The sequence below is a fragment of the Arabidopsis lyrata genome (genome assembly GCF_000004255.2).
Source record: "Arabidopsis lyrata subsp. lyrata unplaced genomic scaffold ARALYscaffold_5, whole genome shotgun sequence".
NCBI lineage: Eukaryota > Viridiplantae > Streptophyta > Magnoliopsida > Brassicales > Brassicaceae > Arabidopsis > Arabidopsis lyrata.
In genome coordinates this window covers 13885017-13900809 of record NW_003302551.1, presented here as the reverse complement: position 1 = coordinate 13900809, position 15793 = coordinate 13885017, and the positions used below count along the sequence as shown (strand labels likewise).

The following is a 15793-nucleotide window of genomic DNA, read 5'->3' as shown; positions in this document are numbered from 1 at the left end:
TTGAAGTTTGAACGCTGACAGAAGAAGGTTAGCAAGTTTTGTGTCTCGTTCAAATGTTTGTTACCTTAAATTGTATTCTTGGTCAACATATTTTACTAAATGCGATAATTAATGAAAGATAAGAACGCTAATTTAACAGTCAAGCAAAATCAAAGGCCAATCAAAAGAATCTCGACATTCGTTTCACAACGAACCGAACCAGACCAAACGAAATTGAACATTTCGTAACCAAATCCATAAGAACTCGAGATGCAGAAATGAGTAACAGAACATGTTAGTACTCAATTCCAATTTGAATTCGAATACCAATAAACCAAACTAAGGCTAAAACCGAATTCTAAACAACCTCATGCAATGCACGTTAGTGTCATTTGACAAGGAACGGCGCCTAACTGCCTAGTGCCTACCATCACATTCATAATCAACGCTATAACCAGATTAAACCGGAAGCCAAACCGAGAATCAAACAAAGCAGATTTTGAAATTAACTTAATGCATATTCAGATTCACATATTCCACAACGTTTTGACAAGACAAATAGAAGAAAGAAAATCCAAACCAAACCATAAACTAGAAAATCGGGGGAAGTTACGAATCCGGTACGGTACAATTAACCGGTATAGATATGGAGACGAATGGCGATGGTGAAGATGGTGATAAGACCGAAGAAAATGATGGTGTGGACGAGAATCGACGCTCCACTAGTCTGCATATTACCAAATTCAACAACACGACCTCTCGCCGGAATCTGAAAGAGAAGTCCCGGAGTCAAAAGCACGAACAAGATCACAGCGACCACAACAGGTCCCCAATCCGCCATACTTTGCCACTAGACAGAGAAATGACAGAGAAGTTAGAGAGAAAATGGTTTGAGAGTTTTTTTTTTTTTTTTTTGTTTGGTTTTGTGATTTTGAATAAACCGAAACTTCCTCGTGCGGTGTGAGAAAAAGAAACGGCCGGTGGCGATGTCACGTGCGGATACGTTGTTTTCGAAGGACGTGACACGTGAGTCCGTGACTAATGTTACAAACTTACAGTTAACGACTTGCTGGTATAATAGAAATTGGGCTGATTTAAGATCCAGTTCAGTTTTATCTCTGGCCCAATGTCGATACGGTGTCGTCTGTTTGCTACTGTACTAGTTAGCTTCATGGCTTCTTCTCTTCTTTTGTTTCTCGACATTTGTTCTATAATTTTGATATAGACTTAAGTAAACATGTCACTTATATTAATTAACATACGAATGAAATTATTTTTATAAAAATTATCACGAGTATAGGTGTGATACACACACAATTCACTATGTTCTTTTTGTTTAAAAAAAGTTTAGCTCCGAAGATGTGAACGCTGATCAAAATGCAAATCATATATTTAGCAAAAAAATTATAATGTACCTTCAATTCAAAACCTTTGTAATTCAGTACTATGGGTGAGAGAGATTAAATATATTTTTAGAATGGGTTAGAAGGCAAACTTAAAAAGCTTATGTTCAATTGACCATTATATACTATGAATGTGTTCACACTTTCACACGACCAAATCTAGTTGGTTGCATGAGGTTATCAGTTCACTTACTCACGAGCTCAGTGGTGAACTTGTGGTGGGCGATTCTTTCCAGTCCCTTGTTTTTATCTTTTTTTTTTTTTTTGGCTTCACTCTTTTTCTTGATATCATTTTTCCTTTTTTTTTGTAATAAGATCATGATTAAGAGCGAAGAAATAAAATTGTTCCTCAAAATCTTCTAATGTCACATCTCACGTATAACTTTTGTTGATTTCGTTTTTACGTAATTATTTAATTTACAAAATATATGGTAAATTAAAAGCACTAAACTTGAGGGAGAAAAACTAAAAATACTAAACATTTTGTTTGGAGAATGAAAAAGCACTAAGCATTGGTTCTTCCTTTAACTCCCAAATTCCAATTATTTTTTCCTAATGGAAGATAAGTGGGCACATTAGACAAAAGTAACTACCATGATGATGATTTTTTTTTGGTAAAACATATTTAAAGTATATTAATACTCTTTTTCAATACTCTTGGTACAGAGAATTTATACAATACTCCTTATGAAAAAATCAGATATAAAGTTCTAAACATTTTTATAGATTGTGGATCCAATTTTTGTTTTTAAAGTTATGATATACATTTGTCAAGATCTCTTACAACTAGTAAACTATTTAGAACTCTAGGAATCCACTTGTAACACTAACATCTACAAGAAAACAACATCAACCCTGTGGTCATCTACGTGGTTTTCTCAAGACCAACTCTTCACGACTTCACGTGCATATATATTTCCAAGTTTTAAAATTTAGCTACAGATCAGCCCAAATTTCGGAATTTCATTGACCGAGTAAATCTCTGCGTTTTTAGTTACTTTTTCTCAGTGAGAACAGAATCTTCTTTTACATATCGAGCCCACCTAAATCAAAGCAGTAGTAGTGGAAACAAATAAAGCAGTAAATAGACACCATAGCTTTTTGTTCTTGCTCTGTACACTTCACATTTACCCAAAATCTTTATAATTTTTTTTTTTTTTTTCACTTTTCTCTTTTTGTTTTCTGGTTACAAAGAGACAATTATCTCTTCATTGCCTTTATGTTCTTCTTTCAAGAAAGAAACCAATCTAATGCAAAACAAAACCATAGAACAAATCCTACACCAAAACCTTAAACCTGATTTTTCTCAAGAACCCGTTCATGAAACCATCATCAGCTTCAAGATTTTATTTATCTTTCTCACACTTTCTCATACTCTTTTGTCTACTCACACAAACCCATGTAGCTCAAGGATCCCATCAATGGCAATCACCAATCAAAACCGTCGTCGTTTTAGTATTGGAGAATCGATCTTTCGATCATCTCTTAGGATGGATGAAGAACTCAGTAAACCCGACAATAAACGGTGTAACGGGTCAAGAATGTAACCCGGTTCCGAATTCTACACAAACCATATGTTTCACTAGTGATGCTGAGTTTGTGGATCCGGATCCGGGTCATTCGTTTGAAGCTGTTGAGCAACAAGTATTCGGGTCCGGGTCGGGTCAGATCCCGTCGATGATGGGTTTTGTTGAGCAAGCGCTTTCCATGCCGGGAAATTTGTCGGAGACTGTAATGAAAGGCTTTAGGCCTGAAGCTATTCCGGTTTATGCTGAGCTGGTCAAAGAATTCGCTGTGTTCGACCGGTGGTTTTCTTCGATTCCTGGTCCGACTCAACCGAACCGGTTATTTGTTTATTCGGCTACTTCACATGGTTCAACAAGCCATGTCAAGAAACAACTCGCTCAAGGGTACATCATCAACTTCTTTCTTTTTATTTTCTTTTCAATTAGTCCTTGTTAGTTCAAATTTCACATTTGATTGAATTTTTATATTATTTCCATAGCAGATATTGAGTAACTGAAATAGCAATAATAGTTTTCCCAATTTTGAGAAATTTGAAAAAACAAATCCCTTAAATTACATTAATAACCTATGTTTTTTTTCCTTATATAATATTGTAAAGCATTTAATAGTAACTGGTCTATTTTTTAAATTAGTAGTATGGGTTTCTCTTTTAATTTTTTGCTCATATTAATAAGAATTCAAACACTAGTGTTTTGGTCTATAATTAAAATATTAGTTAATTTTTGCTTAGTCATCTTTACAAATTTACAACTACAAAATAATGATTATATAGAGTAATAAAAATATTAAAAAGTACACGTAATTTGCATAGAACGAATTATATATGTATCATCATTTGATTTCAGGTATCCACAGAAAACTATCTTCGATTCGCTCCACAGCAACGACATTGACTTCGGAATATACTTTCAGAATATTCCGACCACATTATTCTACCGTAATCTCCGACAGCTAAAATACATTTTCAATTTGCATCAATACGATCTAAAATTCAAGAAAGACGCAGCAAAAGGAAAGTTACCGAGCTTAACCGTCATCGAACCGAGGTATTTCGACCTCAAGGGCTTACCGGCCAACGATGATCACCCTTCGCATGACGTGGCTAACGGTCAAAAGCTGGTTAAAGAAGTGTACGAGGCACTTAGGGCGAGTCCACAGTGGAACGAGACGCTCCTAGTCATAACTTATGATGAACATGGTGGGTTCTATGATCATGTCAAGACTCCTTATGTCGGTATACCAAATCCGGATGGAAATACTGGACCGGCTCCTGGTTTCTTTAAATTCGACCGGTTAGGTGTTCGGGTTCCTACCATTATGGTTTCTCCTTGGATTAAAAAAGGAACCGGTTAGTTCTCCTTGGATTAATGTTTTCTCTATGATAATCTTACAAATTTGTTCTTACCGTGCATTGCTTTTTAGTAGAAATTTTTTTCTCAAGCTTTTTAACAAAAAAAAAACTCCGGTTTTGAACTTGATTTATTGACTTATAACATTTTTGAAACTGTTGCCAAAAAAAAGAAAATTTTATAACTTATATGTAGTATTTTATGCCTATTTCAACATACTGTTCATATCTCTGACCAAAAAAAGAAAGTCGTTTGTATTTCATGTGTTTCCACTTTCTACTACTATTTCCGACAGAGTTTTGACATTTGTTACCAAAATTTAAGGCTGCAAAAACTAAATCACATGGATGGGATTTGACAACTATAAGATTGTATCCATTAATTATGGTGGATAAAATAATTGAATCTAATCCATATTCCATCAATCCATTGAAAGATGTATATTATAATTTGTCGGCGTCGTCGAGTGACTCTTGTTTTTCAACCATCCTCTGACCCCATTTGATTAATTTATCTTTGTTATATAGTTTAATGACATCTTATTTTATTATGTGTTTTGAGTGAAGTGGTGAGTGAAGCAAAAGGACCAACAGAGAGCTCAGAGTACGAACATTCATCAATACCAGCAACCATCAAGAAACTATTCAATCTCTCTTCCAATTTCTTAACACATAGAGATGCTTGGGCTGCTACTTTCGAAGACGTTGTTTCTCACTTAACCACTCCTCGAACCGATTGTCCCATGACTCTACCTGAAGTTGCACCCATGAGAGCCACTGAGCCTAAAGAGGACGCAGCTCTTTCTGAGTTTCAGGGTGAAGTAGTTCAGCTTGCAGCGGTTCTCAATGGTGATCACTTCCTCAGTAGCTTCCCGGACGAAGTTGGGAAGAAGATGACTGTGAAACAAGCTCATGAATATGTCAAAGGAGCTACGTCTCGGTTCATTAGAGCTAGTAAAGAGGCAATGAAGCTTGGTGCCGATAAATCTGCCATTGTCGATATGCGATCTTCGCTCACTACACGGCCACGCAACCTGTGACCGATGGAAAAAATGATTAAAAATCTTGTTTGCATTCTTATTCCTCTGTTTTGATATGAAAATGTGTGATTTTAATGTTTGGAAACTGGAATTGAGGAACAAAGAAATACACAAAATTCATTGTTAGTCCCAATTTTTAACTAAAGCCCAATTAGGCCCATTATAAAAATTACAAGGCCCAATATGAGTTAGGCGTCAATTTCTTTAGTTCATTTGTTTATTCTAGTGGCAGTGGAGTGAAGAAGAAACAATGTCGCCAATTTCTAAAATTCTCGGAGGATGCAGGACACTGATGGCGAAGGCGGTAACAAATGCGACGGCTACCGGCGCCGGCTTTGATCCAAGAGGAGAAATACATAAGATTTTTCCAGTCTCAGAGTCGCTGGCTAGATTCGTCGGCCAAAGCGAAATCTCTTTTTCCACCGCCATGGAGAAAGTGGAGCAGTATACCGATGATCACGATCTCTGGGTTAGGGATTTCTAAACTCATCTCGATTTTTCTTTTGTTCTACTGTTTTTGGTGATTTCTAGGTCTATTGGTTAGCTTTTGATCTGATTCTTGTGTTGGAGCAATGTATCTGATTTCTAGGTCTTTAATTTGTAGAATCCGGAGAATATAGAGGAGATACTGTGCGATGATAACTTGAAGACGATATTCGATGGCAAAGAAAAAGTCGTCGGAGTCAGAGAGATGACGGAGCTCTTGTTGCGACATTTTCCTAACGTCAGGAATATGTCGGCGAAGGTGAAGGCTACCGGTGGAGGTACTATAGAAAAATGGGGGTTCAATGACATTGTGGAAGTCTCAGAGCCGCTGGCTAGATTCGTCGGGAGAAGCGAAATCTCTTTTGTCGCCGCCTTGAGAAAATTGCTAGAGTATACCAAAGATCACGACCTCTTAGATGAGGGTGTTACTCTGCTCGAGTTTCCCTGGGTTTGCTTTTTACTTTCCTTAAGATCCTCTTTACATGTTTATGCGCTTTGGGATTGGATTCTATAGAGACTGTAGAATGGTAGTAATTTGATTGTTGTGTGTGTTGGTCATTATTATAGGGATGAAACAATGAATTGGGCTAAGTATCTAATTCTAAGATGGAAATGTTGTCTACTCGCTTGAATGTTTTGGTTTTGTTTGTGGAATTGGTCTTTTCTGATTGCATATAGAGTGTCTTTAGGTGGCTTTGAACCATGTGCTTGCTTCTCTGTTTCATGGTCATGGATTGCCATTTTCATGTTTAGAGATTATGAGTTGTTTAGACCTCACTTGTTTTGTTTGTAGATTACGAAGTGTAGTAAATGGCGGATACGATGCGATGATAACTTGAAGACGATATTCAATGGCAAAGACAAAGTCGGAAACAAAGAGCTCTCTTCACTCTTGATGCAACATTTTCCTGACAGACGACTCGTTTGGTGAGGTGTATCTCCTAGTAAACCAATCCAAGAAATGAGTTTGTTTTCTTTTGGTTCATTTCAAATGCGAATGAAAAAAACTCTAGACCGATTGAACTTTGGTATGTGTTAAAAAAACAAAAGCTAACTCTTTGATCCATCTGCTATAGAATATTATGGTTTAGCTTTTGGAAATAGTTTATTTTTTTACACTTAAACAATTCACATAGTAATAAAAGAGATAGCAACGTGCATTTTATTTAATAATTAATTTTGAGACATGAGAAAATTAAGGGAAAATCAGCTACATCGCTGTCCACCTTATCCACTTGTACCCCAATCCCTTTGGCAAAAACTTGTCACAACCCTTTTGATCCAAAACCGACCAATGGACACCAACAACAACCAGCAACCACCTCCCTCCGCCGCCGGAATCCCTCCTCCTCCACCTGGAACCACCATCTCCGCCGCCGGAGGAGGAGCTTCTTACCACCACCTTCTCCAACAACAACAACAACAGCTCCAACTATTCTGGACCTACCAACGCCAAGAGATCGAACAAGTTAACGATTTCAAAAACCATCAGCTTCCACTAGCTCGGATCAAGAAGATCATGAAAGCCGATGAAGATGTTCGTATGATCTCCGCCGAAGCACCGATTCTCTTCGCCAAAGCTTGTGAGCTTTTCATTCTCGAGCTCACGATCAGATCTTGGCTTCACGCTGAGGAGAATAAACGCCGTACGCTTCAGAAAAACGATATCGCTGCTGCTATTACTAGGACTGATATCTTCGATTTCCTTGTTGATATTGTTCCTAGAGATGAGATTAAGGATGAGGCCGCTGTGCTCGGCGGTGGGATGGTGGTGGCTCCCACCGCTAGCGGCGTGCCTTACTATTATCCGCCGATGGGACAACCAGCTGGTCCTGGAGGGATGATGATTGGGAGACCAGCTATGGATCCGAGTGGTGTTTATGTGCAGCCTCCGTCTCAGGCGTGGCAGAGTGTTTGGCAGACTTCGCCGGGGACTGGAGATGATGTCTCTTACGGCAGTGGTGGAAGCACCGGTCTCGACGGCCAAGGGTAAGTTTCATTTTATGTGCAATGTAGATACATTGATTGATTACATGACCATCTAGGGTTTTAGGATTTGGAATGATGAACAATCTAAGTCTGATTTGATTGGGATATAATCATGTCACCATTTGCAATCTTTAGTCCAAGATTCATGTCACCATTTGCAATCTTTAGTCCAAGATTTGAACAATGGTTTCATAGCCACTTTCATTTCGCAATCTGCAAACATTCCTATATCAAACACCTTTTCTCTTGCTCTTCTGCTGAATCTGAATGGATCAATGAACTATGACTCATTAAAAACTTACCTTTCAATGTTTTTGTATCATTTTTGCAGTTAAACTCAAGAGTATTCCAGATGATGCTTGAAGACAGCAGATATTAGTCGACTTTGCCTTGAATTTTGGATGTGTCTAATAGATTATGCCTGAATTCAATTTAAAAGGCTTAAAAAGAGTAAAAAAAACTCTTATTTCTCTCTGTTAACTTATATGCTATTGCAGCAAACCATCATTGCTGTGACTTTGCCTAACTATATAATCTAATGTGCAGTTTCTAGTTGTATGCTTCTTTTTCGATTTTTTCTCGTATTTTAATCCTCCTCTTTCACTTCTTAGGATGAACATATCTGAGAAAATGCAGTCTTGTAACTTGTAAGGTTCTTTTCAGAGGTTTCAGTGCTTGGAAACCTCAAGCTAACCTAGTCTGAACCAACTTGGTTTTGTGTAGTGTATCTGTATATGAACTCGTGACATAGCAATGTAGCTAGCAGGGATGACAATATTGTTGTTATTTTAGTTGATGATTAGTATTTGATAGAAAAATCTTATTACAAAGCATCTTACAGTAGCGGAAGTTATTTTTATCAATATTTTTGCTTTGTAAGGCTTAACCCTGTGACAGGTATTGATCTTTCTCTAACTGTAACTTCCGCATTCTTGAGGAACCTTTGGATACCGCTGTCTGTCCGAACAATAGTCATAATCCAGGTACATCTTCTTTGCGTTTATATACAGTTCCTTCTCTTTAGAGCTTAGCTGTTTGCGATTCCACCAGAATTTAGGATCAGTGCATTTATCAATTCCCATGAACTCAGTTTGACACCCTTCAATCTTTGATGCCTGGAACTTAGCAATGTAAGGCATCTGCTTCGGGTTAATTATCGATCTGTTTTGCACACTTCCCATTAGGAACATTGTCTGCACTGATGGGTAGTAAACATCTGGATTCTTCCTGTAAACCCTGATCGGTGTATCGTCGACATAAAACCTGACAATGTGGAAATACCTTTTCTTTTGTTACTGATGTTAATCAATGGATGATCTGATTAAAGTGTTATATGATGATACTCACACAAGTTGATTTGGGTTCCAAAGAAAACTGTAGGAATGGTAATCTTTGGTTGGATCAAACCAGAGACGAAACCTCTGATCTTTGCCTCCTTCACCGTACAGATACATATTCGTATTCAGCAAGTATGGTGGCCCATTCCTTCCCAAAATCTGGAAACAGAGCTCATCATGGCGGCTTGAACGGGAGATTAACTGTCATATAGCAGAAAAACATATTTCAAGAAGCTATTCAGGTACCTAATCTCATCATCTTTATTTCAAACAAACATAAGTTTAATGTCATTTTCGTACGTAGAAAGAAGTAATGACTCCCGTAGACGTAGTTTGAGGTGCCTTGATTCTTACGTTGAAGTATCCTGATCCGTAAATCAATTGGGATTCAAACCCTGACCCTGTAAGGAACATGGACCAATCACAATCAGCGACTAGACACAAACACATATAGACAGAGGAAAGAGGAAAGAGAGAGAGAGAGTTAGAAACCAGAGTTATTATCGAGTGTGAGCTGGAGCTCAGAGGTTTTATTAATAACCAAAGCTTGATTTCCCCATGTCTGGTAGTAATTGTTGGCCCATGTCACGAATCCAGTAGTCTCTTGACCTCGAGCCGCGGCTATAACCGCTACAACCACCAGAACCATCAGTAGAATCTTCTCATCATATCCTCTCATCTTGATCTCTCTCTATCTCTCTTTGCTTCCTTCTCACTTTAATTAATCACATTAGAACACGACTCTCTTGGGCTATGTTATATAGGCTTAGAGCAGCCACGTACGTTACGTTGCTTTTTTTTCACCAAATAGTCTATATTCACTGCATCATCCTAAAATTCAATTAATTAAAAATGTTTTGAGTTTAATCCATCTAAATTTTGAGCTGTTTGTTTTTTAGTGTGGTGAAAGCTGTTTCCAACTCGTTAAATACGCATCAAGCATTGCATCTCAAAAAGCTTACTATTTTCACGATTTCAATCCTTTGGTTTGTTAGCCTATAAAGTTTTCCATACAAAGTAAACTCTAAAAAGTAAAAAAATTTTGAATAAATCATTAGGTTTTAATGTTCTAAAATTTTATTCTGCTAATCATTGATAATGTTTTTGAATTCCTAGTTATTATTCCCTCTGTCCTATTTTATTAGATTTTTTGGCTAAAATTATATGCTTTTTCTGTTATAAAATTTTAATCAATAGAAAAAAAATATTGCACAATTTAAATTGTCATAAACTATTAAATTAATATAATTTATGCATAGATACTAAAAAAATCCAATAAATTATAATAAAAAAAGTTTAAAACATCTTATATATTGGAAAAGATGCTTACTCCTATTTAAACTGTTTTCACTAATCAAATTAATACTAGTACTATCCTATTTCATTTCATCCACACTGCCATATTTTTTTTTTTCAGTATAAAAATTAGTTAGTGCATTTTCTTTTTCCTTCGTTCTAATCCGTTTATCACGAGAATTCCGTGTTTGTTTCTTGCAGTAGTCTCAGGGAAAAAATGACTTATAGTGTGAAAGCCGTTATCTGGACAAGTGTTATATACTTGTACTTTACCTGACCATACCACTACCGGTCTTACTCCCGACATTATGGCCGATATTATTTAATCTTATTTCACTGTCAATTTCAGTTAAGTAACAAGTCTTGTCGCTTTGTGGTTAGTGATAAAATGATAAAACATTCTTTAAGTTTAGATGATTAGAAGTAGAGGTTTGTCGAAAAGGATGGTGTCTAATTGGCTATTGATTGGATTGACTCATTAATCAAGTTTAGCAAAAACGTGCAGCCAACTCTCTAAGCTTTTATAGTTGGATCCATTGTGGTAAATGTGGAAAGAGATAGAGAATGCCAAAAAGTTGCCACCAAGGTGACAGCTCATTTCACAACATGTCAATACGACATTTACGTGTCTAAGTTATGTATTTCCACTTTCATTAACTATATAATCACGTATAAATGAAAATCGTTTTCAGGATAATATTTTGAATGGTTTGAAATCTCATATTATAGTAGATAATGCCAAAAATATAGATTAATAAGTTTTTCTTTCATTTACTCCATAATCAATTTTTGTCAACATGTGAAACTTCACCGCATTAGATCCATTATTCGACATAAGAAAATTTTAGGTAGGATAGTAATTATTTATTGTTATGGTAAAAAAGGGAAACCAGAAAAACAATCTACTTTACGTATATTTCATGTTCATATGTTGTAGTTACCTCGTGATAACCGACGGCTATAGACGCCGTAACATGAAGACAGATCAAAACATGTGTTTCACTAGAAAATCCTCACAAGAAAATTGTTGAGATTTGTAAACCTCTTTTGAAAAAAAAAGAAAAAGTGTTAGAATCCCAAGATTCTATCATAATTCGGAATCTTGGCTGAAAATGTATAAAAAAGAGACTGATGTTAATGTAGTAACAAGGACTCTTGTCTTCGTTCTCAAATTTTAGAGTTGTTGCAGTTTTCAAGAGTTTTACTTTGATGAGTGAGACATTTGTTTTTTAGGGTTTATTTTCTAAAATTACATAGCATCAACATCATTAAATTATATAACGTTTTCTTATAATCTCTTAAAGATGTTTTAGAAAAATTTATATTGGTAATAAGGGAACGATGTTTTAGATGAAAAATAATCGGTACTAATAAGACATATACAAAGACCAATACGAAACCAAACCGGACCTTTGTGTTCAGACCGAATCAATCTGCATTGGAGAATTATGGCTGAGGGGAAGTCAACGGAACAAAAGTATAAAAACTAAAATGTCAAATAAAAGAGACCCAATTTTCCATCTTAAACGACGAAGCTCCTGAAACCCTAATTTCAAATACCAATTCCGATCTAAGAAGTCATGGAAGCCATTGATTCCGCAATCGATCCTCTCAGAGATTTCGCTAAGAGCAGTGTTCGTCTCGTACAGCGCTGTCACAAACCCGATCGCAAAGGTACGCCAATTTCAAAATTTCTCAGTTCTGATTTTGATGTTAATTTTGGATCCGGAGATTTGGATTTCTGAAATTGTTGTGATTTTGATTGGTTCTCAGAATTCACCAAAGTTGCTGTGCGTACGGCGATTGGATTTGTGGTGATGGGATTTGTTGGCTTCTTTGTGAAGCTCGTATTCATCCCAATCAACAACATCATCGTTGGTTCTGCTTAGTGTACTTTCTTTACGAGGTAATTGCTTTGAAGAGATCATTGACTAGACCACATTCTTGTTTCATTGCTCAAGGATTTGTAATCATATTGGTGGATAGAAGTTGATGTTATAGATTTAGGATGAATTTCAGCTAGTTTTTGGCTTATTCTGATTGCCTCAATAGTTTAGTGCTTTGCTCTGTTTCCATTGTTTCTGCTATCTGATTGTCCCATGAGTTTTGTTTGTTCTGAATCCTTTTCTCTGGATCTTATTCTCTGTGGTATCATGGAGTCTCTGATTCCTCTTGCTTAGTCATATTTGGGCAAAACATTTTGGGTGGTTTCATGCAAGAAATCCTGAGATAAACACTCATTTGTGAAAGTTTCTGAACTCTGAATCGCCCTACAGGTAATGCGCCGAGGAGTAGGAGAAGAAGAACTCGACATTATATCAGTCTTTGGGGAAGCTCCTTTGCTTTGCTATGTTTTTGTAGCCAAATTCTCTGTTCTTTATTCGTTTTTCGCCTATATATTTTACTCTCTTATTCCTTATAGACTCTATATATTTTCATCATTTTTTTTTAATGTATACAAATTATATTGTTTATCAAGAAGCACCCTTAAAATCTAAAATCTCAAATGGAAAACTCAAATCATCATAACTATGTTTCTACCCCAATTCTTCAAACCAACTTGCATCTTATGTTTTTTTTTGCTAAAAACTTGCAGCTTATGTTCAGAACTCACAATCAAGATATCCACTTGTATGTATCCATTCATTCTCTTAACCAAAAAAAAAAAAAAAGATAAATTTGATATATTTGTCAGCCACAAATTCTACATTTAGGTTTTAGCATATGGATGGCTCTTTTTTTTTTTTTTTTTGTCATACATATTGATGGCTCTTTTAATATCAAAACCAAAGGGCATTTTCGTAATTACAACACAAAACCCTTAACTTCGAGTCTCATTTTTTAAACGATTCAGGTTCACACGAAGTCTCTCTTCTCTCTCTCTCTCTCTTTCGCTTCTCTTCTCCTGAAACATCAACCATGGCGGCGGCAACATCTTCTTCGATCTCCTTCTCCACCAAACCTTCCTCCTCCAAATCTCCATTACCAATCTCCAGATTCTCCCTCCCATTCTCCCTAAACCCCAACAAATCATCCTCCTCCTCTTCCTCCCGCCGCCGCGGTATCAAATCCAGCTCTCTCTCCATCTACGCCGTTCTCAACACAACCAACAATGTCACAACCACTCCCTCTCCAACAAAACCTACCAAAACCGAAAAATTCATCTCCCGATTTGCTCCAGATCAACCACGCAAAGGCGCTGATATCCTCGTCGAAGCTTTAGAACGTCAAGGCGTAGAAACCGTCTTCGCTTACCCTGGAGGTGCATCAATGGAGATTCACCAAGCCCTAACTCGCTCCTCCTCAATCCGTAACGTCCTTCCTCGTCACGAACAAGGAGGTGTTTTCGCCGCCGAAGGATACGCTCGATCCTCAGGTAAACCAGGTATCTGTATAGCCACTTCAGGTCCCGGAGCTACAAATCTCGTTAGCGGATTAGCCGATGCCTTGTTAGATAGTGTTCCTCTTGTAGCAATCACAGGTCAAGTCCCTCGTAGGATGATTGGTACTGATGCGTTTCAAGAAACTCCGATTGTTGAGGTTACGCGTTCGATTACGAAGCATAACTATCTTGTGATGGATGTTGAAGATATTCCTAGGATTATTGAGGAAGCTTTCTTTTTAGCTACTTCTGGTAGACCTGGACCTGTTTTGGTTGATGTTCCTAAAGATATTCAACAACAGCTTGCGATTCCTAATTGGGAACAGGCTATGAGATTACCTGGTTATATGTCTAGGATGCCTAAACCTCCGGAAGATTCTCATTTGGAGCAGATTGTTAGGTTGATTTCGGAGTCTAAGAAGCCTGTGTTGTATGTTGGTGGTGGTTGTTTGAATTCCAGCGACGAATTGGGTAGGTTTGTTGAACTTACGGGGATTCCTGTTGCGAGTACGTTGATGGGGCTGGGTTCTTATCCTTGTGATGATGAGTTGTCGTTGCATATGCTTGGAATGCATGGGACGGTGTATGCGAATTACGCTGTGGAGCATAGTGATTTGTTGTTGGCGTTTGGGGTGAGGTTTGATGATCGTGTTACGGGTAAGCTTGAGGCTTTTGCTAGTAGGGCCAAGATTGTTCATATTGATATTGACTCGGCTGAGATTGGGAAGAATAAGACTCCTCATGTGTCTGTGTGTGGAGATGTTAAGCTGGCTTTGCAAGGGATGAACAAGGTTCTTGAGAACCGAGCAGAGGAGCTTAAGCTTGATTTTGGAGTTTGGAGGAATGAGTTGAACGTACAGAAGCAAAAGTTTCCGTTGAGCTTCAAGACGTTTGGGGAAGCAATTCCTCCACAGTATGCGATTCAGCTCCTTGATGAGTTGACTGATGGAAAAGCCATTATAAGCACCGGTGTCGGGCAACATCAAATGTGGGCGGCGCAGTTTTACAAGTACAAGAAACCAAGGCAGTGGCTATCATCAGGAGGCCTTGGAGCTATGGGTTTTGGACTTCCTGCTGCGATTGGAGCGTCCGTCGCCAACCCTGATGCGATTGTTGTGGATATTGACGGAGATGGAAGCTTCATAATGAATGTGCAAGAGCTGGCCACAATCCGTGTAGAGCAACTTCCAGTGAAGATACTTTTATTAAACAACCAGCATCTTGGCATGGTTATGCAATGGGAAGATCGGTTCTACAAAGCTAACCGAGCTCACACATATCTCGGGGACCCGGCACAGGAGGACGAGATATTCCCGAACATGCTGCAGTTTGCATCAGCTTGCGGGATTCCAGCGGCGAGGGTGACAAAGAAAGCAGATCTCCGAGAAGCTATTCAGACAATGCTGGATACACCAGGACCATACTTGTTGGATGTTATTTGTCCGCACCAAGAACATGTGTTGCCGATGATCCCGAGTGGTGGCACTTTCAACGATGTCATAACGGAAGGAGATGGCCGGACTAAATACTGAGAGATGAAACCGGTGATTATCAGAACCTTTCTTGGTATTGTATGCATATGGTAAAAACTTAGTTTGCAATTTCCAGTTTGTTTTGGTAATTTGAGTTTCTTAGTTGTTGAACTGCTTTTTGGTTTACCTCAGACTCTACTACTGCTGTTGTTGTTTGGTTTCCTATATATAAATAATCCGGTTCGGTTTACCTGTTGTGAATGCCTCGGTTTGGTTATTGCGAAATGCGAATGGAGAATTGAGTAATTGAATTTCATTCTCAGAATTCTAAGCTCTTTTAGCACTCACTGGGTCCACGAGGTCACTCATCGATAAAGTGTCCACATTTTGAGTTTTTATACGATGAAATAGGGTTAATGTAAAATCCAGATTGATATGCGTTTGGTTCATTTTTTTTACAGAATTTATAGTAAATAGCCATGGATTCAAAAAGAATTAAGAAAATAGACATGAGCTACAGTACTTTGTCTATTG

The 15793-nt window shown here is 37.7% G+C and overlaps 7 protein-coding genes across 9 annotated transcripts; 5 read left to right on the top strand and 2 right to left on the bottom strand.

Moving 5' to 3' along the window:
• Positions 1-460: 460 nt before the first annotated feature.
• On the bottom strand, positions 461-956 carry LOC9313690. The gene has a single exon (XM_021025304.1). The coding sequence runs from the start codon at positions 818-820 to the stop codon at positions 611-613; it is 210 nt and encodes a 69-aa protein (XP_020880963.1). The 5' UTR covers positions 821-956; the 3' UTR covers positions 461-610.
• Positions 957-2109: 1153 nt separating this feature from the next.
• LOC9313689 (non-specific phospholipase C6) lies at positions 2110-5423 on the top strand. 2 transcript variants are annotated; one of them, XM_021024444.1, is made up of 4 exons: positions 2110-2916; positions 2998-3292; positions 3755-4257; positions 4825-5423. In XM_021024444.1, exons 1-4 carry the CDS (start codon positions 2703-2705, stop codon positions 5295-5297), a joined length of 1485 nt encoding a protein of 494 aa, XP_020880103.1. In that variant the 5' UTR covers positions 2110-2702; the 3' UTR covers positions 5298-5423. The 2 variants fall into 2 exon arrangements, with proteins under 2 accessions (XP_020880103.1, XP_002877621.1); XM_002877575.2 differs by having other exon boundaries at positions 2111-3292.
• A 27-nt stretch (positions 5424-5450) lies between these two features.
• Positions 5451-8298, top strand: LOC9313688. The gene is made up of 4 exons (XM_002877574.2): positions 5451-5766; positions 5902-6231; positions 6577-7772; positions 8104-8298. The coding sequence occupies exons 1-3, from the start codon at positions 5548-5550 to the stop codon at positions 6712-6714; spliced, it is 687 nt and encodes a 228-aa protein (XP_002877620.2). The 5' UTR covers positions 5451-5547; the 3' UTR covers positions 6715-7772; positions 8104-8298.
• LOC9311982 (nuclear transcription factor Y subunit C-1) lies at positions 7018-8328 on the top strand. Its single transcript, XM_021024445.1, has 2 exons — positions 7018-7772; positions 8104-8328. Exons 1-2 carry the CDS (start codon positions 7078-7080, stop codon positions 8105-8107), a joined length of 699 nt encoding a protein of 232 aa, XP_020880104.1. The 5' UTR covers positions 7018-7077; the 3' UTR covers positions 8108-8328.
• Positions 8329-8549: 221 nt separating this feature from the next.
• Positions 8550-9920, bottom strand: LOC9313687 (probable xyloglucan endotransglucosylase/hydrolase protein 11). Its single transcript, XM_002875867.2, has 4 exons — positions 9602-9920; positions 9410-9510; positions 9120-9310; positions 8550-9035 (listed from the first exon to the last, which is right to left on the bottom strand). The coding sequence occupies exons 1-4, from the start codon at positions 9786-9788 to the stop codon at positions 8684-8686; spliced, it is 831 nt and encodes a 276-aa protein (XP_002875913.1). The 5' UTR covers positions 9789-9920; the 3' UTR covers positions 8550-8683.
• A 1885-nt stretch (positions 9921-11805) lies between these two features.
• On the top strand, positions 11806-12883 carry LOC9313686 (protein transport protein Sec61 subunit gamma-3). 2 transcript variants are annotated; one of them, XM_021024211.1, is made up of 3 exons: positions 11806-12079; positions 12179-12316; positions 12683-12883. In XM_021024211.1, exons 1-2 carry the CDS (start codon positions 11986-11988, stop codon positions 12292-12294), a joined length of 210 nt encoding a protein of 69 aa, XP_020879870.1. In that variant the 5' UTR covers positions 11806-11985; the 3' UTR covers positions 12295-12316; positions 12683-12883. The 2 variants fall into 2 exon arrangements, with proteins under 2 accessions (XP_020879870.1, XP_002877618.1); XM_002877572.2 differs by having other exon boundaries at positions 11865-12079; positions 12179-12311; positions 12682-12883.
• A 306-nt stretch (positions 12884-13189) lies between these two features.
• On the top strand, positions 13190-15512 carry LOC9311981 (acetolactate synthase, chloroplastic). The gene has a single exon (XM_002877571.2). The coding sequence runs from the start codon at positions 13325-13327 to the stop codon at positions 15317-15319; it is 1995 nt and encodes a 664-aa protein (XP_002877617.1). The 5' UTR covers positions 13190-13324; the 3' UTR covers positions 15320-15512.
• Positions 15513-15793: the final 281 nt, after the last annotated feature.